The sequence below is a fragment of the Colossoma macropomum genome, unplaced genomic scaffold (genome assembly GCF_904425465.1).
Source record: "Colossoma macropomum unplaced genomic scaffold, Colossoma_macropomum, whole genome shotgun sequence".
Taxonomy (NCBI): domain Eukaryota; kingdom Metazoa; phylum Chordata; class Actinopteri; order Characiformes; family Serrasalmidae; genus Colossoma; species Colossoma macropomum.
This window is the reverse complement of record NW_023494804.1, coordinates 16196138-16221361: the sequence shown is the minus strand read 5'-3', so window position 1 is coordinate 16221361 and position 25224 is coordinate 16196138. Positions and strand designations below refer to the sequence as shown.

Here is a 25224-nt window from a genome sequence, read left to right as displayed (position 1 = left end):
AAGAAACAAAGAAATGGTTCGATTTGTAATGAAGGGCCGTGTTTTGATCAGTCTGTGTGGTGATCAGTCTGTAAACTCTGCACAGTTTCTCTTTAAGGATTATGTAAACAAAGACTTTTTCAGCGTTGCTGTGCGGCGGATTTCTGGCGTACGTACTGCTATTCCAGAAGGCTGTAGAACGCTCACTCCCGTTGACCAGAGCATACGCTAACTGCGTAAGCGCGGCGCTGCGTGTGGACATAGGCACGCATGCTCTTTGTCGAGGGGGAGTGAGAGGAGAGCATGAATGGAGCAAAATGGCGGATCATGTGCAGGTAAGCGAAGCTTTTTATTTGTGTCCAGTCAAGGCAGAGCACTCTGACTCGGTTCGGTCCGGGTCGGATCGCCGCCTGCCCGGCTGGGCCCGGTTCGGCGGTACGGTCTGTGAGGAGGAGCCCGGTGCGAAGCGGCGCCGATGATGATGATGATGATGATGGTGGTGATCAACGGAGAGCTGAGTGTTGACTTGGCCCTGTCATCATGTTGATATGCCTGTGATTATACTGATTATACTTCTCAAAGCACAAATCTACGCACGTGTACGTTTTCGGGAGGACTGGCAGCGGCCGTTATTTCGAAAATAAACACAAATATTAGGGATATAGTTCATGTTGCATGCAATTCAGTTCAGTTGAATGCAATGCAATCGCTCCCAGTGAGCGTTTCAGCATTACACTGTAAACAAGGCGCATCTTCCTTCAGTCGGCATCCTATTCGCCAGTTTCTCGTTTGAATGTTCCCGTTCCACCTTAAATGGTGCAGCAGTTATATTCTGATACCCGGGGTGCCAGAATGTAACTGCTGCACTATTTAAGGTGGAACGGGAAATTCGAGCGAGAAGCTGGCGAATACCTCCTGCGGTCACTCGGCCTCGCAAAGCTAACCTATTCTGAATTTCTCAGCGTATTTTTGAGGGGAAAACGCCCTGAACTCACACAACAAACACGTGTTTATGAAAACAAAAAGAATGCATCATTACTTTTATCATTCTTTATAATTTTTTTCACCCATTGCCAACACCATCTAACCGCTTACCTCCCCACCTGCACTGCTGATCATAACGTCCTTAGCAAACTTCACCACTGTATGCTAGTGGCTTAGCTTAGCAAGTTAGCTAGCAGTTAGCACCTGGTTAACAGAGTCTGTTTGGGCTAACGTTAGTGTTTTCTTAGTGTCTGGGTAAGGTTAGATGGTTGGGGTAGACTAACGTTACCCAGCAGCATTTAGCGCTACATCTGGTTAGGATTTAGTAGCGTACTCATCTGTTAGGATCATGTGTTTGGTTAGTTAGCATTTAGCTTGTAGGCAGCCAGTTTGCTAACGCTAACTGATCTCATTTCTCCCGCGCTGCTGCTTCGTGAAACCAGAAGTGCAGCCAAAATACTTTCAAAATCGATTCCACGTTTAACTTTCCACCTTTTTAACACACATGAAACGTGTATTAATTTATAACCCCATCACTCTTTACGATAAAGACTTAAAAGCATTTTAATATTATGAAATGAAAAAGCGCCGGCTAATATTCGAGGCAGATTATCCACTAGCCGGTTAGCTACAGGTTAGCAACTTTGCACAGATGATGCTGACTTGTTTTAGGTGGTGTATTTTAATTTAAGTTGGCTTATTTTAGTGTTTTAGGTTGATGGTGCGGCACTTAAGTTTAGTTCGCTTACTTAGTGCGGCTTACTGCCGGTTACTTTCCATCTTCAGATGGTGTTAGTCTGATTAGCACTACTTTGGCTAACGTTAAAGGGGAATTCCACCGATGTCTCAGAATTTCTTCCAGAATTTAATGGTTCAGCTCTAAACAGAGTGATTTCAGAGTAGTTTGGTGTAAAACGGTTAATTGTAGAGGATCAGATTTCTTTACAGTGGTGGTGATAGGAACCCGGGGACCTGATGTCTACAACACAAATATAAGTTAGCTATTGTATTTAGTATCCAAAACCACCAGTGAACCTACACGTGTCTTTTGAGCGTTTATATGTGATGTTGATGATGGTAAAATAGTGGAAAAATATGTTTTATTTGGCCTCAGGCAGCCCTGCATGTATCCTTCTACTATGACTGGATTTAAAAAATATGTTTAAGGCCAGAACTCCTCAGAACTATTACAAAACAATGTCTAAGACATCAGATTGCCATTTCATGTAATAGCTTTCTGTGAGGGAGCTTTTGAGGGTGGTTGTCTGGTTCCTGTCAGCACCACTGTGAACAATTCTGACTTGGTTTCTCTTAAAGTGAGTGATTCGCACCAAACATCTCTGAATGACTTTGTTCACATCTTCACCATTTAATTTTGCAGAAATTTTGAAAAGTAGGTGGAGTACCCCTTTAGCAAGTGGATTGTTAAGGAGCTCACTTCACACAACTTTAATTTTAATAAATCAAGAGTTTATTCAAAGGGAAGGTGGCTGCTTTCTGTACTTTTTTATTATTAGTTAGTTGCAACTTGATTAGCCAGATGTTGAAATTATTTAAAAACGTACGCTAATGTTCTGTGTACTTAGTCCTACGTTTGTGTACTAGATATGTCTCTGAAGTATTTGGAAGTGTTTGAAGTCTCTTTGCACCCTCCCTTTTCATCAGTTAGTCATCTAGAAGCCATCAGAAAGCTTGGTCTGTAGCAAGCATTTGTATTTTGAGAGGCATAAGCCTTAATTCTTTTACAGTAAATTAACTATACAAAAAGTTCCACCACTTCTAAACCCAGGCACAGTTTTAACAGTAATTGCCATGTCTTTCACATAACCGGTTCTAAGTTACAGCAGTCAGATAGTTGGCCTGCTGAAGATGGGACATGCTCCATCACTGCTGGGTTAAACCTGACTCTTAGATGTACAGTAAACATGAGCTTTCCTAATGTCGCTGTCCCGTTTCTTATTACCTCACGGGCGATAAGCACGCCATCCCATTTGCAGTAATAGATTATTCATTACCATCCCTGCAAGAGACATGACCACCAGGCCTACAGGCTGGTTTGACTTTTAAAGGGGAATCCCACCAATTCTTAAAAATACTTACCGACTATTTACAGTGGTGGTGATAGGAACCGGGGGTCACAGCACAAATATAGCCATATTATTTACTGTCCAAAACCACCAGTGAACCTACACCTGTCTTCTAAGTTTTCTATGGGATGTTGATGATAGTAAAACAGTTAAAAATCGGAATACTAAGATTTTGTTGGGGACTGTTTTGCCTCACAGCACCCTGCATGTATCCCTCCACCATGAAGAGTGTCTCAGACATCAGGCAGTGTATTCATAACCATTTCATTTCATGTAATAACTTTCTGTGAGGGAGCTTTTAGATGTGGACCTCTGGTTCCTATCACCACCACTGTGAACAATTTTGACGCAGTAAGTTTCTCTAGAATGGAGCGTTTCACACCAAACCACTCTGAACGACTCTGTTCAAGCCTTAATTGTGCAGAAATTTTTGAAAAGTGGGTGGATTTCCCCTTTAAGCCTGCCTTTTGCTTGTTATTTTGTGTTGAAACTTTCTCCTTATGTTGCAGCAGGTTTACCAGGGAAGTATTTCTGCCTACACAAGTTCTAAAGGGTCTGTTTGGAAGTCAAGTTACATAAGTCACCGGTATATAACACGATTTATTATGATGATTACTTGACTACAAAACTTATTTTAAGAAGTCATTGTTTACTTTGTGGTCATTCCATAGTTACATAGATGTGACTTTATTACAGTTGTATTATTTTATATACAGTTTTAAGCAACCAAAAGGCCTATTATGGCTACTTATGACAATAAAACATTAAAATAGTCATCTGTATTTCAGTGTAACCTTAGAGTTGTCTTCATTTTAGTGTGTTTTCAGTCTAATAAGTTGTGAGCTTATTAAAGCGTTTTTCTTGCTAATATTGGTGGGGTAAAAATGTGCTCTTATCTCATTCGTGCAGTTCCCTTCGAATGCAGCTTGAAGTTTTATCTTGTAGGGTACGAGGTGCATCTGGATCTGTGGGGTTCCTCCCTGTTCCTCACACGTGCTTCTTTGATTCCTCCATATCAGGCACTCTCATCAACCACATATGAAGGCTGGTGGGTTCGCAGTCATGGTGTTCAACGCATGTTGCGGTTTTGTGTGCTAGAAAGTGCTTCTTGCTACTTTTACATGAGCTGAATGTCATTATAAAAAAAAAATCAACACGAATTACAGCAGTGGGTGCCAGTTACTACTAATAGTGAAGTCGTTGTAAATGGGGAAGTCCACCATTTTTTCAAAATTTGTGCGTGATTGTGCGTGATTTGTTGTAAACAAAACATTTTATCATAAAAACAGGAGAAAATGGTAATTAGTTAACAATGGATGTGGTATTAGGCTATAAAAGTCATGTCATTTTCCAGGTAATGTGAACGCAGCCACACCTTCCCTCCTCAACTGAGCGGCTGAAGCAAGATAAGTCAGTGAAAGAGATTAAAATGATCATGTTTAAACAACAGGAAATGTTCAGGGTCCAGCTGCCCCAGCCATACGTAAGTTGAAACATAGGCTAGTTGTAACGTAAGTGTTTGCTAAGTTCAGGTTTACACATTAGTCAATTAAAACAAGTTGCACCACACAAACTAGTTTTAGCATTGAGCTTAGTAGTTACTCAGTATTTACACTTCCACCCGAGCAGGCGTAGGTGTTGGGGAAACCAACGGAAGCTGTGTAGAAAGCAGGTTTTAGTTAACCAAGCTACAAATTCTAGATGCTATATATTGTATTTTTACTTACAGCTCTTATTATTGCCCTTGTTTTATCTCCAAACATGAAGCTGGGAATCCACAGCTTCTTTTCAGTATGACTTAGGCCCAATTCTGTTTCTTATTTTAGCCCTACCCCTTGTTTTTGAGTATCCCCTTGCCCCTTGCAAGTGAGTTACAGGGTAGTGGTTGAAATCTTCTTTTATGAAATGGAACAACCCTCAAATAAAAAAGAACATTACTTCATTAACTGGCTACTAGTGGTGCTCTGTAGGCAACCCTGCCAGTCTGCAGTGATGGCAGAGGAGGGTAAAGTTCAGCAACCTCACTGCTGGGCTTTAGTTTTATTTAGGGAATCATATGCCTTCAAGGCAGGGGCAATTGTTTATCACCCACCTCTAATTCTTCAGTGATATGAAGCTGAAGTCGGCTATTCGCCAGATTCTTGTTCGAATTTTCCTGTTCCACCTTAAATGGTTAATTTAAGGTGGAATGGGAAATTCAGCTAGCTAGCTACCGAGACATCATCGTAGTACTATCAATTTTTTTTTGTTCAATCAATGCTTGTTATGAAGAAAAGGACCATAATACACTGAAACAACATTAAAGTAATTCAATGGTTATCGTAATTTTTTTTTAATGGAGAAAACTCTTTACATTTGTGTGTTTCTTTGGTTGCTTGGGTAGCCATCTTGCTGGTTTTGCCAACACTCTGTTTGGACTGAGCCTCTAAAAACCTCAGTTTTGAGGGCCATGTAGCCCTGACTCAACAAGATTCGGGACACCCTACCTCTAGACGAGATCGCGCAAAACAGAAGGGTATGGCTGAGTGGTAGGGGCGAGGGGTGAAATGGGATTGGGCCTTAATGTGTAAACTGATGCTGTTGTTGGGTTGAATAGCCAGAAACAGTCGTTTAAAAAGCTGCGTATTTCATCTTCGCAAAGAAAACAGTAAAGAGTAAACAGACAAAAGCAACAAGTTTTAATCAGATCAACTTACACATCGTTCTCTTCTATACTGGGTATCTGTTCCATGGCAGCGGGTTTATAGATCGGGTCTGATCATGTTTTTGTCATGTTAAAGTGACGTACACATTAGTTAGTCTTTACTAGATAAGACACAACTTAATGATTTGTGGTGCAACCTAATTTAGTAAGAGAATACTTTGAAACTAATGATAGTGAAAGATTTTACACGCAAACTTAAGGACAAACTTGGGCAAAACCAGAGCAGCCCAGTCAAGTTGAAGACACTGAGTGTTAGGCGCTTGTCTAGCCGCCACAGAGCTGAGAGACGGCGACAAAAAGCGCTAGCAGACTAGCTAATTGCTTTAGCTGACTCTTAGTAGACATAAACAGCCAAACGTGTACAAATTTAGTATAAAACATTGAAAGAAACGCCAAATCTTTGATCCTGATAGAGATTTGTGTGTGTGTGTGTGTGTGTATATATATATATATATGTATATGTATATAGTCACTCATGATGGAACTGAACTACTTGGAGCAGTGCAATATGAACTTGGCTTCATTCAGTAAAGCAGCTAATCTGACCATCAAAAACACAATGCTAAACAAAGATTTTAAAAGATTTATGTCTTCTATCATCACTGCTATCTGTCTAAAACAAATACAGTTGTGGTTAAATATAAAATGCAAACATTATTGTATTATTGTTTTTAAGGGTGACATTGAGAAGGAAGAAGACAGGACACTCTGGAGAAGCACAGTCCATGTACTATCCTGCCTGGATACATTTTTAAAAAGCTGTGGAGTTCCACTTTAGTTAAAGTCACAGTTGAAAATCAAACTTTGTTTTCCACCGCTTAACTCAAATGTAGTCAGTCAGCCAAGACATGTTTGTTGTCTGAAGTTTGCATCTTTAGTTGTCGTGCTGGAGCTACGAGGCTAATGTAGCCAACAAGTACTGGAAGCTTATAATTAGCCAATTAGCAGGACTGAATCTTCAGATTCGTAGGAATCTCTAAAAGAGTTAGTCAGGCCGCTCACAGAGAAACATACTCTTTCTGAATGAGCTGTAAATATATTTCAGCCAGAACTGTTTGTTTGTTTCTGCTACAGATGTAAACAAACAGTATACAGAAGCTGCTGCAGTGTCTGGACTCTGAGCGGTAATAAAGGTGTTTAATTGCAGTGAGGCGCTCTGAATAAAGCATTAATCAGTCTGGTCACAGAATCGCGCTCTTTGTGAATGAACTGTAAACGTATTTAGGTCTAGAACTGTACATTTGTTGTGGCCGTTATTCTTTTCTTTCTGCTGATCCTGGTTTTCTTTAGTTTTGGTCCGCGAGTGCACAAAGAGAGCTGTTGGTGTCGGGAGGCGCGTTGCTGTTCAGCATGAGTCAGCTGTTTGTTCTTTGGGCCTCTCCGTGTACAATCAGCAGTGCTCTCGTTTTTCTTTCACTGCAGACATATGAATTAGGGGTGGGCGATGTAGCGCAGATGTAGTATCGCGATAATTAAGACATTTTTGTGATGCGTATGATAATATTTAGTTTAGTTGAGGTTTGCTAACAACTTTGCAGCATATATATATGTGTGTGTGTGTGTACATATATGTGTATATGTATGTATTAATTTGTGTGATATACGTATACACTCAGAGCTTTTGTTAGACGTTTACATTCAACCTTAAATAGAGCAGACTTGTTTAAAATATTACACTTTTGTGTTAAATTGTCGAATTCATAGTATTCTGATGAAGCAGTGATGGGTAGCACAGCCACAACCGATCCAGCAAAGGCAGTAAAACACTTTTTTGGGGGGAAATACTCAGTTTAACGCTAATTTTTAAAGCGTGTTAAATAATACATTTGAGTTGCCTTGATTTTATTTGATTTGTTACTGCAGTAAATATTTATTGTTGTATTACTTCTGATGCGTCTCATACAGCATGCTAGCACACTAAGTATTATGTGAAAATAGTGCAGTACCGTTAGAAGTAGGGCTGAAAGATTCATCGTTTTTATATCGAAATAGCAATTTAAGGGAGTGCAGTTTTCAAATCGCAAGACTGCAAATGCAATTTTTAAAAAAATGATAGCCTACATCATCAAAAACATTGCCTTAAGTTTTAAGAGGGGAAATTTAACCTAATAGCACAGAGTTGTGAACTGCCTGTAGATAAGTTAGACCAATCAGAGGCAACCAAACCTCCATGTGTTGTGACTTTACAAGCACAACTTACTGGCTTTCTGACGCACTACATTCAGGGGTCAAGCCGGAAAAAAATTGGATATTCTGATGTTAAAAAAAAAAATGGTCTGAACCTCAATTTATAGAAAGTAATCACAATTTAAATCGCAGTTGCAATATTAGCCAGAAAAATCGCAATTTGATATTTTCCCCAAATCGTTCAGTCCTGATTAGAAGTACCCTTATTAGTGCAGTAGGTGAGGTATAGAAGTGTGTGGTCTGAAACCAAGCATTAGATCAGATCCAGCAGCTCCTGTGGCTGATTATAGCTCTGCTGTGCTGCTCACTAGCTGCTCCGAGCCAAAGTTTAAGGGATTTCTTGATTTAAGGATGCATTTATTGATGTAAACTGTTGTTGGCGTCTTACTCTGCAGCTTCTTTTTCCAGATTCGTTCTGCATATAAGGGGCCTGAGTGTTACTGCTGCACCATTCCATGGAACGGAAAACTCGATTGAGAAGCTAACTCCAGCTTAATTGTGTTTACTATTTAAGAGCTTCGGCAGTTTTGGCAGCCATGTTTTAGTTCTAAAGTCTTGCACACTGGAATGTTCTGAACTCTGAAGATTAGGGATGTTCTGAATACCATTGGGCTCACAGCGCGGCTTCGCTCCGTCTACCAGGCCCGCTAGCCTCTCTTAGCGGCGGGCTGGGGGGCAACAGAACAGTGCATGCACGGGTTAACCAGTAACTAGCATTTCACAGACGTGGTCTAACTTAAAGCACGAATTAGAAATAAAGCTGCGTTATGGATCGTAACCTCAAGTCACACAAGTTTCTCTTTTTACAGTATTTTGAAGTTTGCCTTCATTGATGGCCTACATTTAGCCTAAAAACCCAAAAACCAAATACCTACCCAGCGTACCAATATCTGAATAGTTGAATAATTGGGTCCAGCCCTAATAGAGATATGCAGGTTATATGGATCTAGTCCACCAGTCAACTTAATGTTCTCGGAGACTGTTTCTAAAGCGTGTGTCTTCATCTTTCTCGTAGTCATTCTGGTTTGTTTTTCTTGCTCTTCAGGGATGGAGCTGCTGCAGTGGCGGCGAGACGAGCTCTATAACATTAAAATAGGCGTCTTTGACTCCTTAATTTTTCGAAAAATGCATTCAATTGACGCCCCACTGTATTGTATCAAATCTAATTATAAATTTAAACCCTCTAACTACTGCAAATTACATCTATTACTGCTAACACTGCCCTGAAGTGACATTGAGACTGGAGTGGAAATGACATTTTGCCTTCCGCTGGAGGATATTCCATAATATGCTGTTTATTGCTGTCGTATTAGTGCCTGATATTAAAATCACTCAAATCGTTACTGATTTCTGAAGCGCTAATTGAGACGTACATAGAAGAAATGGCTTTTAAAGGCATTAGCGATGACGTTACGACATGATACCACTGCAAAGTCTTTCAGATTGAGAAAGCGAAGCTCCAGTAGGCTAATGGCTCTGTGTGAGCTGATGGAGTGCACATGCTGAGTCATCCATTACAGCATCCATTAATGTGTCTTTCATCAGAACTCAGTCAGATAGTGGAGCCAGACGGCTGATTTCTCCAGATCGCGGGTTACGGTGGGCTGTGCTGCGATGGAGAAGGCTCAGTGGAGTTTCGTGTTGACGGCATCATGAGGGCAAATACAAATGAGGGAAGAGCAAGAACTGAATGAATTGGAGACAAAACTTCAGGATTTAATGGCGTGAATGCTTTTCTTAGAGAATTAAAGTGCTAATTAGAAGAGAAAATGTAAATTTACTTTGTTCTTCATTGTTGTGTGACAGCTTCTTGTTTAAGTGAGCAGCGGAGGCAAATATAGGAAGGAACGACTAACTAAAAGTCCTCAACTGGATAAACAAATTCCATTTTAAAGGCCCCATATCCTGCATTTTTATTCGGTCTCATCATTTTTTCCTCCGAAATCAACTTAACAGCACCAAAAACAGTCATAATTCAATAAGCCTCTCTCCATCCCTCACAATTAAACAGGCTGCTTTTGTTATTGTGCATTTAAGACTGATTTATGTAAATGAGCTCTGTTCTGATTGGTCCTGTATTGTGCCTCATTCAGAAAGCAGTCCAGGCTGAAACACTCCTTTTACAGTGTTTTCACATATAGTTCGTTTTAAAAGAACCGAACCGAGTTCTGTTAAAGTGAACCTGGAAGGGAACCAACTGCAAGTGACCTCAGTTCTTTTTGTGTTCACAATGTAAGTGAACTCTAAACAGGACTCAGTTTTCTTTCTGGTCCATTGAGATCTCAGACCACTTCTTGTTCAGACCACAGCTCACAGATCACAGCACTCACGGTGTGCACAACGCTCGCCAAGTGGGCCGCGTTCTCTGATAAATCCGAGCTATCAGGTGACGAGAAGAACCGCCAGACCCGCCCGCGGCTCTCCTATTGGCCGCGCTGGAACGATTGGCCAAAGTCCATTGCGCAAAATTGGAAACACGGCCCTGCGGGTCTGCGGTGGGCTCCGTGTTCGGCTGAATTTTCATTCATTCAGCGTTCAGAGTGAAAGCAGCTGAAAACTGCGCTGCGTGCCCAGCTCGAGCCTTTAACACGGTATAATCACGCGAGCTCTCGCATCTGATCGCTTTAATAAGTCAGCGCTGCTGTCTGTCTCAGATCACGGACAGACTTTATCCTGAGTAGAACCTTATAAATGATCCTTGGTCTCCTTGCTCTTCACCATAAAGCAAAGCTGAAGCGGACTGGGGCTGTTTTGTTTTCACAATGCACAAATTAATCGAACCACAAAACGAACTACAAACGGGGCCGTTTAGGGGGGTCTGAGTTCACTTCAGACGCTGAAACGGCCCAAGTGTGAAAACACCCTTAGAGCTGCCCAGTTTTTCAGCTGCTCTGGTTCCAGAAGTAAATTATTTTCTTCATAGAGATTTTGAAAAATCCTTTAATGCTTATGCTTTCAATCAAACCAGTCAGGTTCCAGATAAATTATGACACTATAAAAGTTAAATCGGAGCAAAAAAAGATTTGGATAAACAAAGAAGTGAAGGTACATGACTGTGTGCTTAATGTGTTTAATGTCGGGATGAACTACATATTACTGTTTTTCTTTTTATTATGATTGTTGTTGTTGTTGTTATTATTGTTGTTGTTATTATTATTATTATTATTATTATTATTATATATGGTACAATTCTATGTATATAGACTGTTTGAATTGTATCTTTTATAGTTTTAACAGGCAGTTTATCTTTGCTATCACGTTTCTTAGCTGGTGTGGCACAGTGAACCTTACAAAAGAATTATTTTTTTTAACCTTATAAGAATTATATTAATCCTAATATGGCCTGACTTCCTATTTAACTTATTGAAGTGGCTCCAAAGGACAAATATAATTACTGAAAGGGAACCTGAGGAGTGGAGAAAGTTAAATTCTGCATTAATGTGTGAAGTGAAGTCTTTAGTGTGTAACATATATACGCTTGTTATCTGTGCTTAGACTACATGTTGTTCTGCCACCAAACCACAGAGTTTGAATCTCCGTGTTAACAGCAGCACATCAGGAGCTGAATCATAGAAACATCTTCACTCTGAAATCTGATCTGTTTAGTCTCCATGACGACTTCATTATGGACTGAATTTAGGACTGTAGCTTTTACAGAATAACAGTTCCTAACTACATAATCTCATCATTAACTCTAGGTAAGAAAACAGTATCACACAAACAGCCTAACTAGACTAACTAGACTAAATCTCCTAAATACCGTCCTAACTTTAGGATAAACCCCAACAGTGTCCTAACTTCTGTTTAAGCATCCGTTTCTATCGTGTTAGCTGTGTCAGCAGCATAGTTCACTACTAGCATAATGATGCTACATTTATTTATACTGTAAAGCGCTGCTTTCACTGTGAGGTGTTTTTCTTTTTTGACTCTGTCAAATGTAGATTATAAAATATTAGAATGATGGTTGTGAATAATGAGGAGACAGAGCTGAACAGCTGTCTGTTTATTAGGAGGAATAACGTTAGCATGCTCTGCTAAAGCATTTGGGAAATGGAGACTGAAACTGGGGAGCGGCGACGCTCTGATAAACAGCAGGGGGCGCTCTCACAGTATTCACAGCTTACAGTTTATCACACTAGTTTTGACCTTTTTGTACATCAGTAACAGTCGCTGTCTGGCTAACTAGATTATTTTGAATGTGTTTACATTTAAACTGTGTCTGTACGGTCTGTTGCTAGGTGACAGACATGACAGTCGATTGTCGACTTTGAGCGAGTAAGTTAAGATTTCCTAACTTGAGATAAGATGCTATAAGATAAGATTCTTAAATGAAGATCAGATTTGCTTCTATAATATGAAGTTGTGAAAAGTCTTATCTTGACCCGTCAGATCTTGAGACAAAAAGAGAGTCAGATTCTCACAATCTTGTAGCTCCAGGTAAGTCTGTGTTGGCTGGATAAAGTATGATTGGTAAAAACCAAATTTCCTGTGGCAATTTTGAGTGGGATTTTTACCTCCTGAGTCAGACTGTTCAGCCCTGTAACTCCTGTGTTAATGGCCGGGGCTAAACTGCTGTAAAACAGTGACACTTGTGAGGTGAAAGTGCTTTGATATTTTTTATTACCTTCTCCTGCTTTGTAGGCATCTAGTACTTTCATTTTCAGATCCTCAGCCAACTGCTTAAAGCAGCTCATGGTTGTTGGGTGCAGAGTTTTAAAGAGTCAGAGAATTTATTTTGCTCTGGAATTGTCATCCGCTCTCAATTCCCAATGACCGTTCTTGACCTGCCTAACCAGCCCTAACAGTCAGTTAAAGTGAATTAAGTCCATATTGCAGAAACTTCTGAAGAAGATCTGACGGGTCAATATACGATTTTTCTCATTCATATTACAGAAGCAAATCTGATCTTCATTTAATAACTTTATCTTATCGTACAGCATCTTCTCTCCATTTAGGAAATCTAGCAACCGAGCATACACACACACAGCTGAAACATAAACACAATCAAAACAATGTTAAAAATGTAAGTTTCAGCTGCTGTTACTGATGTAAAAAAGGTCAAAACAAAACTGTGAAACTGTAAGTTGTGAATACTGTAAGAGCACCCCTGTTTATCAGTGTCGCCACTCCCCAGTTTCAGTCTCCATTTCCCGAACGCTATAGCCAAGCGCGCTAATGTTAATCCTCCTAATAAAGACACACATTCAGCTCTGTCTCCTCATTATTCACCACCATCACTGTAATATTTTATCATCAGCATTAACACATGAAGAGGGGATGGTGAGGCTTGCCCCTGAATGACTGAAGTTGTGGTTAATGTCACAACACATGGAGGTTTGGTTGCCTCTGTTTGGTCTAACTCATCTACAGGCAGTTCACAGGCTCTGTGTTATTAGGTTAAATTTCCCCTGTTTGATAAAGTAATGAAAAAAAAAAAATTACATATTTGAGAATTGCACTCTGTGAAATTGCGATTTCGATATTAAAACAATTAATCTTTCAGCCCTGCTTGTTACTGTAGTTTTTAAAACTAATTGTAAGGTAAACCTTAATGAAATGTCTGTGTGTGTGGTGTGTTTTGTCATTGTATCATATCATACCGTATCATGACACTTTGTATTGTTCCACAAATCGTTCTGTAAAGTTTCTAACAATAAGAAGCCCTTTGTGTCTGTGTGTGTCTGTGTGTGTGTCTGTGTGTGTGTCTGTGTGTGTGTCTGTCTGTGTGTGTCTGTCTGTGTGTGTCTGTGTGTGTGTCTGTGTGTGTGTCTGTGTGTGTGTCTGTGTGTGTGTCTGTGTGTGTGTCTGTGTGTGTGTCTGTGTTTCCCCCCAAATAAATCCATTTTAGATGCTATTTTTTTAGGTCAACAGTTGATTAGAATTTTGGGATTTTCCTTCATTTTTTTAGGAAAAACCATTTTTAACAACCAAAATAAATCTGAAATATTTGTATTGTCCAAAATACTAAGCAAAACTGAACAACATATAGATCAACCTGTCATAGTTGTTTCTAACACTAGCCCAGCATAGTTGGGTAAAAAAGAGCGCCTTTAATGACGTACAAACTGCTCTGCATCTGATTCATATACCTTTCATATAACATGAAAACAAGTGGAGATTTGAGGTCAGTCAGCTTCAGTGCATGAAATTAAGCGCCTACCAGCACCTCATTTACATATCATTTACACAAAGCATGCTATAAATCATGCAGATGTTTCAACAATAAAACGACAGCATTTAGCGGCTCGTGAGCCAGTGGCTGTGCCAGTGAGTGCACTGCTCCCCCTACTGTCCAAACTTTATAGTGTTAAAATTACGACTGGAAAGAATAAAAGGTGAAAATATCAAAAGATCTTCGTGTTTTTGAGATGGTAGAACAGCATATATAAACACTGTATTCTTGCAGTGTATGAGATGTCGTAGGTGGAGCTAGTAGTATAAAACAAAAGCACAGTGTAATGTCTTAAGATGGATCATGTAATAGTTGCAGTGTTTGTTTATATTAATGTGCATGTAAAATAAGTACATCCACTTTTGTACCGGATTGCCATGAGCACAAATTATAAGTATTGTGGTTATTTTCTGTTTGTGTTCTTGTTGTTGGTATTATAGGCAATATTTATAATAGTTTTGGTTAGTTATCTGCAAATCAAGTATTTTTTGAGTCAATTATTCCTCTCAAATGCTCACGCAGATATGACAAAGATGAACCTGATGAGAAACAAAACTGTCTTACGATCAGACTTGACTGTTTGCAGCTTTGGTTAATAAGGTCTCTTATGATGCTTTGATACATTTTTGCGCCTCTGTGGTGATGTGTTTTTTGTGTGTGTTCTGCAGAGCCTAGCCCAGCTAGAGATCCTGTGCAAGCAGTTGTATGAGACGACAGACACCAGCACACGTCTACAGGCTGAGAAAGCTCTGGTGGAGTTCACCAACAGCCCGGACTGCCTCAGCAAGTGCCAGCTGCTGCTGGAGAGAGGAAGTGTGAGTACTATAGTAAATATAGTCTTATCCAGTATCCTATGTAGAACCCAAAGCTTCTTTGCTTTTACATTAGATTAGGCCTAATTCATTCACTCAGTCACAAAGTCACAGTGTATACTAGGATAATAAGTGTATAATTTGCATTTTTTATAACAGGACATTCATGCTTTCAGTAAACATGCGTAATGTAATATAATGATTCAGAACTGCAGTTTACTTCTTTGTAAAGGCTTCTTTGGCCCTGAAAATGTTTAAGAAAAACAGATTTCGTATAGCAAAAAACCTCTTACCATGACTGCAAACAAATTATTTAGGAGTGTAGATATTTTTGTTCGTATTTATAAACGGTCAATCAAAAAAAAAAACATGTCCTTTTTAATACATTTTATTTTTAAATAGTCCCCAAACTGGTGGAAATTCACTGCTTATCTGAGCCTACTATATAAAATAGTGCTGCACCAGTACAGTATGCTGCCACTAAAAGGGCCCATATCATTGAAAGTTAAATGTGCTTTTAAGAAATATCAGAGTAGTTTGATGTAGGATGTAAAGTTTTAAAATGTACCGTTAAATCTCAAATCCATATGGTCAGTGCTTAAAACTATTTAGAATCCATATTTTTGTGATGTCTCAAAAACCAGCACATTTAAATATATTCACATAGTCAAGTCAGTTTAGCCCTGCCCACTCACACTGAAGTTATATGGAGTGTTTCAGTCCAGACTGCTTTTTAAATGAGGCACACTTCAGGACAGCCAATCTGAACAGAGCTCATTTACATATATCAGTATCAAAGGTACAGTAACAAAAATAGCCTGTTTTATTCTAAGAATAAAATGAATTATGACTTAATTGTTTTTGGTACATGTGTCATCTGCGTTTGATCAGAGAGTTAGAATCAGTATCAGAGCCCGTGTTGGTAGATACTTCAGGATCAGGTGTCAATATCAGAAGGGAAAAAATGGCATTAGTGCATCCTTATCACTGTATAAAGTATTATCTGCTTTGTCGTAACCATAGTCAGGTGCTTTTTGTGTCAAATTGGAGCAGAAATCTAGAAACATTAGGTGTTTACTCTAACTCTGGTGCAGTGGGGTGTCTCTGTAACAACCCTCTCATGTGTGTTTGTTTACAGTCCTCTTATTCCCAGCTGCTGGCAGCCACGTGTCTCTCTAAGCTCGTTTCTCGCACAAGCAACCCTCTGCCCCTGGAGCAGCGCATTGACATCCGTAAGAGACGCTGTGTTTTGATGTTTAACACATGAAGCTCTAATAGGAAACGCAGCGAGTTGCAGGTCCAATTTTTTAGCAACTGCAGCAACAAAGAGCTACGAAAGTAACTACCACATTTAAATCATGCAGGCTGACACTGATTTAACCTTTTACAAATGCTGCTTTTAAGGACCTGTTTGTTGAAAGATCTAATTTAGACAGAATTATTAATAATTATACTGAATAATTCATAGTAGATAATTGTCTATAGTAGATACTGAATAATACACAGTAGGTGCTTAATTTATAGTAGATACTGAATAATCTATAGTAGATAGATACTGGATAATTAATATTAGGTACTGAATCATTTATAGTTGGTACTGAATCATTTATAGTAGATACTAAATAATGAATAGTAGGTACTGAATAATTTATATTAGATACTGAATAATTCATAGTAGATACTGAATAATTCATAGTAGATACTTAATAATTCATAGTAGATACTTAATAATTCATGGTATGTACTGATCACCATTTGAGGCTAATTGTGTAAATCGTGTAATTTAGGTATGCAATTAGCATCATGCTAATTAGCACACTATAAGCTCTCATTACTTGCTTTGACTAAGATTTGTTTTTGATTCATTAGGAAATTACGTTCTGAACTATTTGGCAACCCGGCCGAAGCTCGCTGCCTTCGTGACTCAAGCCTTGATCCAGCTGTACGCCAGAATCACCAAACTCGGCTGGTTCGACTGCCAGAAAGAGGATTACGTCTTCAGGAATGTCATCGTCGACGTCACCAGATTCCTGCAGGTACGATTGGTTTGGGATGGAGGATGAAACTGCAGGGTATCTGGATCGTTGTATACTAACAGTGTGTGTTTCAGTTTGTGATTAAATGTTGGGTTTAGTTGCTTCATTGTGCAGTTTGAGGCTCATATTAAGCCAAGAACCAGCCGTTCCTTAATTAGGCCTTTGTTTTTCATTCGTAGACAGAACAGTCATTTTCAGTTTCACTTTTCTCTCAGCTCATTAAATTGGTACCCGGCTGACTGGCTGCTGTGGTTCCTGGTTGGATCAGTTCAGGTCATTTTACACTCCAGTTAAAGTCCATCTACTTGTTTTCTTCTACTATGTGTTTTTACTCTGAACTGGCAGAGACGGAATGATGTTGGTCTTTGCTGTTGGGAGATTTTTGAAAATGCTTTTCTCTGCTATTTTCTTCAGTTTGATTAGAGTTGGTTGGGACTAAATTTGACAGCAGATCTGCCAAAGTAGTGGTCAGAGTTCTTTTCTCTCCCTCGCATAAAGTGACTGATCTCCTGCTGCTCAGAGTCCCAGACAAAACTTCCAGCAAGCAGCTTATTTAAGCTTTTCTAAACTGAACAGTGCTTGTTATGAAGGTTTATTACTCTGGAGTTTATAGCGTAGCTAGACGCTGGTTCCTACTTGTGTTAGCCCCCTCCTGCAGGATCCTACTATAACCTAGAACTTTATTCACGAATTGTACAGTCATGGTGAGTGATAAGCACACATGAAATTTCTCCACGGTGTCTGTAAATATGACCATGCTGACTCATAACGGGAGCTCAGTGTGACCAGTGTGATTTCTGGAGCACAGTCCAGCAGTTAGCTAGCTAGCTACAGATTACAGATATACCGTTAGTGCTGAGCGCTCAAATATTTTTTATATATATATATATATATACACACACACACACACACACACACACACACACACACACACACACACACACGTAAATATATAAAATTAATATATATATTTTTTAACATTTATAGTGTTTCCAAAGTCATCATGTAGTAGTAATAGTTAACGTGTTAAATAATCGTTATCTCAATAATGACCAAAAGAACCATGTTTGTCATAATTAAGCAGCCCTGACTGCTGTTTATGCGGGTTTTCTCACTGTTCAGAAAGCGGCCGATGCTTGACATCTGATACAGTCACTACTGTTAATTATTTTGGGATCTGATGCGGTTTTGATCGTGAGTTTTTGGAGCATTTATCAACTATTAATGTGTATTAATTTATATCTAATTTTTGAATATAACACTGGTAAACACATTTCCGCGCCATACTTTATGTCCCTTTACGTTAATATGAATGATAATTATAAACTCAGTTGCTGATGATTTTAGAACTTCTTGGCGTAATAATTTTTTTTCATTTGGTAAGTAACTTATTCCTGTCATAAACTAGACACAAAGGTATTTTTAGATGCTTTACTGCATATTTAAAAATTTTAGGACCGAGACGTTTCTGGTCAAATTATCTGTTTTTATCTTGTATGTTTTATTAGAATGTTTTAATGGTAATTTTAATAGAATTTTATTCTGGAAATTAATTTTAATTTTAATTTAATTTTTCTTAAACAAGCCTATAAAGCTGCTTAATGTGTGATTTTAGAATAGTTTGTACTTTTATCTGCAGCTAATTTGATTTTTAAATTGAAAACATTGTTTCCAGAGTTTTGAATGTGATCGTATCTGTGTTGGTGATAAAGGATCTTATTTGATATGTGTTCAGTTTTTCACTGCTGTGCTTTAACTGTGTCTGTTGCTGTTGCAGGACAGTGTTGAGCACTGCATCATAGGAGTCACCATTCTGTCCCAGTTAACCAATGAGATTAACCAAGTAAGTTCCTCCGCGCTCTTCCACGATGTAAGTGTCTATTTTTCTCTTTTCTCTACTGAGTGTGAGCACTGCGGGGGGTTTTGCTGTGCGCTGCTTGGCGGGTAAGGCTCTCTTAAAACCACCCAGAGTCTCTCTTTCAGCAGTTAAATAAAAATAAATGAATGAATATTAAAGGGTAAACAGGTCTGTGGTGTTCTTTTTAATCTCTACCTGCTTAGAAAAGAATTGAAAGCCTGATGACGCTAAGCTCACTTACAATAGAAGCAGATGCTTCGGCTTCAGACTTATGACTTATCCAATAACTGCTATAAATTATGGATCTAAAGTAATATAAATTCTCATTTTGCTTTTTATTCACACAGAATAATACAATTATTTTGGCATGAGAGTAATGAAGTGTTGACCCATGTATAGATGCTTATTTTAAGGGGTTAATACCACGCAACCACTTGAATATACTGTTATATATGCTGTGTGCAAGTGTTTGGGCCCCCCTTGTCGATTTCCATGCTTGTGTTGAGTGTAAATAAGTGAACACATCCTCTATAGAGACACACTTCTGCACATTTTAATGCACAGTTACTGTTTATTTACTGAATGTAACACATTATGGTAAAAATAGTGGCCTGTGCAAAAGTTATGGAAACTTTGTTTGGCATTATTTTTTTGTTTTATTTTTCCCCGATATGTTAAACTCAGCAAATTGTGCACTAAAATTTGTAGAAAAATGTCATAAATAATTGTTCTCTGTAGAGGGTGTGTTAACTTGTTTTCACTTCATTTGATAGGGGTGCTCAGACTTTTGTGAATGACTATACAAAATGGAAATAAAAGAAATGGACAAGTTCTGCTTATCGATTCACTGGCTGTTATTCATACTTATTGATAAGTGTGTCTGTCATTTTTATTATGATTTCAGGGTTTTTGTAAAGTAATAAATGTGAAATCTCTTTGTGTGTAAATTTGCTGAGCAAAAACATTTGAGCTTTGCCTTTAATGTGGCAGCTTTGCAGACTCACCCAGATAACTGACTCCTGTGTGTCACATGATCTTTAAATATACTTCATCATGAGAAGGAGTGAAAATCTGTGCTGTTCTGATCATCCTCTTTTTTTTTTGCTCTACTCAGGCAGATACGACACATCCGCTTACAAAACACAGGAAGATTGCATCATCCTTCAGAGATTCCTCTCTGTTTGACATCTTCACGCTTTCCTGCAATCTCCTCAAACAGGTGAGCATCATCCACAACCACAAATCGATCAGCCAATCAAATCAATCAGCTAATCCCCTACAGCCAATTACACACTGGCGTGATTACAGAGTCCTCTCAGTGAAAGATAATGAGGATTTGATGGAGCTCAGTGTTCTTTAGATGCTAAAGGTCTATTTGGGCACAGAAAAGGTTTTAGATACACATTATTGATGTAGTGATTAAAGCGATAGTTCAGAACTGTACCAAATGTGGTCCATCAGCCAAGTCTGTCTGGCTGCTTAGCTAGGTAGTTTGTTAATTTGTTAGATGGTAAGCTAGCTCGTTTCTTAGCTACTTAGCTAGCTAGTTTCTAGGTAATTAGCTTCTTAGCTAGCTACTTAGCTAGTTAGTTTGTTAGTTAGCTAATTACTTAACTATTTAACCGTCTGGAAAGTCAGTTAGCTACTTAGCTAAGTAGTTTGTTAATTTGTTAGTAAGCTAGCTTTTTAGCTTCTTAGCTAGCTAGTTAGTTTATTAGTTTTAGTTTGTTTGTTAGTTGGTTAGTTAGCTACCTATCTGGTTAGTTAACTACTAAGTAAGTTGGTTTGTTTGTTTATTTGTTAGTTAGTTTGTTTGTCTGTCTCTGAGAAGGAAGTTAGCATGCCCAAACTAAGAGTATGGCAAAATTCCGCCCTCAGAATGTCTGCTAGTGTGTCATGCGATGAATGGGTAGGAATGGACAATGAAGTTATTTATTTGAGCTGTAAGTGTTTATTTTCTTAAAAAAACAAACAGTAATATCAGAAATAACATTAATATAGTAAATAGTGTTTTTCTGTTTGTCAGTTATTTTCTATAAATAGAATTAGAATCATTCATGTACCAAGTGTACAAGTGATTTCTTCAGAAATGAAGCTTCAGGCTTTTTTTTTTTTCGTGAAAACGAGCATGTCCAATTTTTTTCCAGCTATTGGTGTAAATTTCCCAATTTGAGACTTGCTAAGATGTTGTTGATATTTTAAAGTTATAATAAAACAGTGTGTAATGTTATAGGCTAAAACAAAAAATTGCAGCCCATGAGATTTGAATTACTTGCTTTTAAATTGTAATTTTGATACAAAAACAATTACTCTTTGTGTATAAAAACGAAACTGTCTGTCTGTTTGTCTGTCTGTAGGCGTCAGGCAAGAACCTGAACCTGAATGATGAAGGTCAGCACGGTTTGCTGATGCAGCTGCTGAAGCTCGCCCACAACTGCCTCAACTTCGACTTCATCGGCACGTCCACAGATGAGTCCTCAGACGACCTGTGCACCGTCCAGATCCCCACGAGCTGGAGATCAGGTGACCTACCGCTGTGATCTGGTTGGCTCGTGTAATGCGCTTCTTTGGGTAGTGAAGTGAGGCGCAGCATCATTTCATTAATACTGACGAGATCTTTAATCAGTGAATGGGAAATACTGATTTGTATTACTGTACTTCATTTATTTATTTATTTTCTGTATTTATATTCTTTTACGAATAAAAATGGAATCAAGGGTCTATTTTGCATTTGTGCTTGTTTAGAAACAGTGAAGTAGAAGGTGTTGGTTAGCTGGTGGTTGATGAGTAATGATGCCTGTGTTCATCTTATTTTCTCCTTCTCTTTTCCTCTTCAGCCTTTCTGGACTCCTCGACACTGCAGCTGTTTTTTGATTTGTATCATTCCATCCCTCCCTCCCTCTCTCCTTTGGTGAGTGAGAGATAAACAGTGTGACGTACACACAGAGATAAGTACAGTTTCAGACGGCAGACACACTGTACACAACAAACACAGCCCACTCTCAGCACTTCTGTACTGATATAACAGCGTAGAAAACATCACTACTTTCATATTCATTTATCCGGTTTATTTACATGCTCACATATTTTCACCGTGCCGTTCTGTTTATACAGCCTTTCACTGAGATGTTTCTTGTTTCTTTTTAACGTGACACTTATTGCTGTTTAATAACACAATTCTCCTCTGTGATTAATAAAGCACTCCATCTCTCTTTTCCTTTCTTTTTTCCTGTCTTTATTTCTTCCTGTCTCCTCTCCTTATCCTACACTTCTTTCTCTTTCCATCTGTCATCTTACTGTCTCTTTCCTCTTCCTTTTTCCTATCTCTCTCTGCTCTTTTTCTTTCTCTTTTTCCTCTCCCTCCAACACTTTCTTTCTTTCTCTTTTTTCCTTTTCATTCACTTTCTATCTGTCATCTGTCATTTCCTCTATTTCTTTCTCTCTTTCTTTCTCTCTCTCTCTGTCTGTCTGTCTGTCTCTCTGTCTCTCTCAGGTTCTGTCGTGTTTAGTTCAGATAGCGTCTGTTCGGAGGTCTCTCTTCAATAACGCTGAGAGGGCGAAGTTCCTCTCCCACTTAGTGGATGGAGTTAAGAGAATATTGGAGAACCCACAAGTACGTACTTCTAATTTCTTTGTTCAGCTCAGAAATGTCGGCACTTAATTTACAGTCCTTTTACAGTAAACAAAGCAGTGAGAACACATCACAGTGGTTCTGTTTATCATATGACAATAATCTGAGTATATCCATAAATCGTAATTATCCTTTACAGCATAATACAGCATACTTTTTTGTGATGTCAGCAGTTTAGCTCTGCCCAGAAGTTATAAGCAGTGTTTCAGCATCCATTGCTTTTTAAATGAGTCACAATACAGGGCAGCCAATCAGAACAGAGCTTTTACATTTTATATATATATTTAGTTTACAATTTAAATAAAATGGGTAAAGCGTTCTTTGTGTACAGTATAACTACTTTTAGTTCCCAAAATAAGCTTTCAATGGATGGTTCTTTCCCCCCCCCCCAAAGTGTACATGTTCAGTGTTTTGATATAATATCGAAATAAATTTGTGTTTTGTAGAGTTTATCAGATCCGAACAACTACCATGAGTTCTGCCGCCTGCTGGCCAGACTAAAGAGTAACTATCAGCTCGGGGAGTTGGTGAAGGTGGAGAATTATCCGGAGGTTATCCGGCTCATCGCCAACTTCACCGTCACCAGCTTACAGGTAAGGAACCAGCGTTTTAATATTAAATTATAAGGCATTGATGAATAAACATATTGTGATGATGTACAGTGGTTATGCTCATTCTGACAGACTGTAATACACTACAGGAAGTGTAGGGGTGATATGGCTTCTGCTGTTACAGTTAAATTGCTCTATAATGTTCATATGATCCACACAGTGATAGACATTTGATTAACTGAAAAGTCAAAAATTCACAGTTTTATGGATTATAGAAATAATTGCGGCTGTATTTAGCAGTCTACTGATGTTTGGTGTTTGTTTTCTTGTTTGTTTGGCAGCACTGGGAGTTCGCCCCTAACAGTGTGCATTACCTGCTGAGTCTGTGGCAGCGGCTGGCCGCCTCCGTGCCGTACGTTAAAGCGACCGAGCCGCACATGCTAGAGACCTTCACCCCCGAGGTGACCAAAGCCTACATCACATCACGCCTGGAGTCAGTCCATATCATCCTCAGGTACACACACAGAGATGCATCCTCAGAGCCGACTCGCTAATTTCACAGTAGGACTGAGTGATCATAATCACAATTTGAATGAGTGCAATTTTTAAGTCACAAGAGCTGGAATTTCAATTTAGCCTACATTACCGGTAATGTTATCTTAGCAAGTTTTACATATATCCTAAACCAGAGGCAGTCAAACACTCAGGTGCTGTGCAGGGAAATGGACAGGTGCATGGGCAGGTAAATAGGCAGATGTGCAGGGAAATGGACAGGTGGGTGGGCTAATAGATGGGCAGATAAATGGAAAGGTGGGTGGGCCGATAGATGGGTAGGTAAATGGACAGGGAAGATAAAAGATAAGTCATATTTAATTCTGCTGCAGCAGTAGACGAACACTGTGACATAATAAATAGACACAGTTACACTGAAATCCACTGCAATATTTAAATATTTAATTGCAAAATTTAAAACGTCGTCTGATCACTTGGAATAATTGGATTGGTATAGTGTAGCGGCTAACACCTCTGCCTTCTATGCTGTACACTGGGGTTCAATCCCTGCATGGGTAAGCACGCTACACTATACCAATAAGAGTCCTTGGGCAAGACTCCTAACACTGTCTTCGCCTACCTGTGTAAAATGATCAAATTGTAAGTCGCTCTGGATAAGAGCATCTGCCAAATGCCTTAAAAGTAATAATTGTTATTGGGATTTTAAGAACAAGACAGATGTTTTAGAAAGCACTGATTGTGTCCGTGTCATCTTTGTCTCCTCTGCTCAGGGATGGTCTGGAAGACCCTTTGGATGATGCTGGTTTGGTGCAGCAGCAGCTGGACCAGCTCTCCACCATCGGCCGCTGCGAGTACGAGAAGACCTGTGCTCTCCTGGTGCAGCTCTTTGACCAGTCAGCTCAGTCCTACCAGGAGCTGCTGCAGTCCACCAACTCCAGCAGCATGGACATTGCCGTGCAGGAGGGTCTGTCCCACAAGGCCACATACATACATACATACATACATACATACATACATACATACATACATACATGTCTACACTCATATCTGTGTTCATCACTGGTAAAAATTACTGATGTATAGTGCTGTGCAAAGATTTAAGGCACCTGAAAAAAATTTGATGTAAAAAGCTGTTTATTTGTGCAATAAGTGTTTATTTGCTGAGAAAAACACTAATATTAAAATAAATACGAAAAATAAATACAAACTTTTCCTTGAGGAAGTCCAGTTTTATTTGTAGTTATCATCTAGTACCTGCTAAATCTAATCAGTGCTTCATTATGTTAAAGCAGGTGTGCTTTGATGTGATGGCTGGAGGTGTCCAGGAGAAATCTGGAATCAGAAGTTGTTCTTCAAACTAACTCACTACTTTTTTAGCAAATAGAATTTGTATTACTTTTTACTCTATTTTTGTTCATTTATATTAATTCTAATAATATCTGGTGATTTTACAAGTAAAAACACACCTGTTTCCAAGATAAATGGTTTTAAACTTAGGTGCTTGTGACTTTTGCACAGTATTGTAGATGTAAAAAATGTATGTAGTATTTAATTTATATATACATATATATGTGTGTGTGTGTGTGTGTGTGTGTGTGTACGTGAGAGAGAGAGAGAGATACATATAGATATATAGTTATGTGGTGCCATATGAGGGGCAGCCATAGGCTGGAGGTGAGGGAATCAGCCTTGTGTACTAAGCCGACAGTA

At 38.9% G+C, this 25224-nt stretch overlaps 1 protein-coding gene across 2 annotated transcripts in view; it reads left to right on the top strand.

Annotated features, from left to right (window-relative positions):
* Positions 1–211: 211 nt before the first annotated feature.
* The window catches only part of xpo7 (exportin 7), a 43004-nt gene continuing 17991 nt past the window's right edge, over positions 212–25224 (top strand). The window contains exons 1-12 of one of the 2 annotated variants that reach the window (XM_036594378.1): positions 212–314; positions 14782–14928; positions 16064–16157; positions 16795–16961; positions 18739–18804; positions 19934–20038; positions 21177–21342; positions 21657–21730; positions 22313–22432; positions 22897–23043; positions 23343–23515; positions 24285–24478. In XM_036594378.1, the coding sequence (XP_036450271.1) occupies positions 297–314; positions 14782–14928; positions 16064–16157; positions 16795–16961; positions 18739–18804; positions 19934–20038; positions 21177–21342; positions 21657–21730; positions 22313–22432; positions 22897–23043; positions 23343–23515; positions 24285–24478 (1471 nt within the window). In that variant the 5' untranslated portion in view covers positions 212–296. Of the gene's footprint in view, positions 315–14781; positions 14929–16063; positions 16158–16794; positions 16962–18738; positions 18832–19933; positions 20039–21176; positions 21343–21656; positions 21731–22312; positions 22433–22896; positions 23044–23342; positions 23516–24284; positions 24479–25224 lie in introns of both variants that reach the window. The other variant, XM_036594377.1, reaches the window with a different exon arrangement.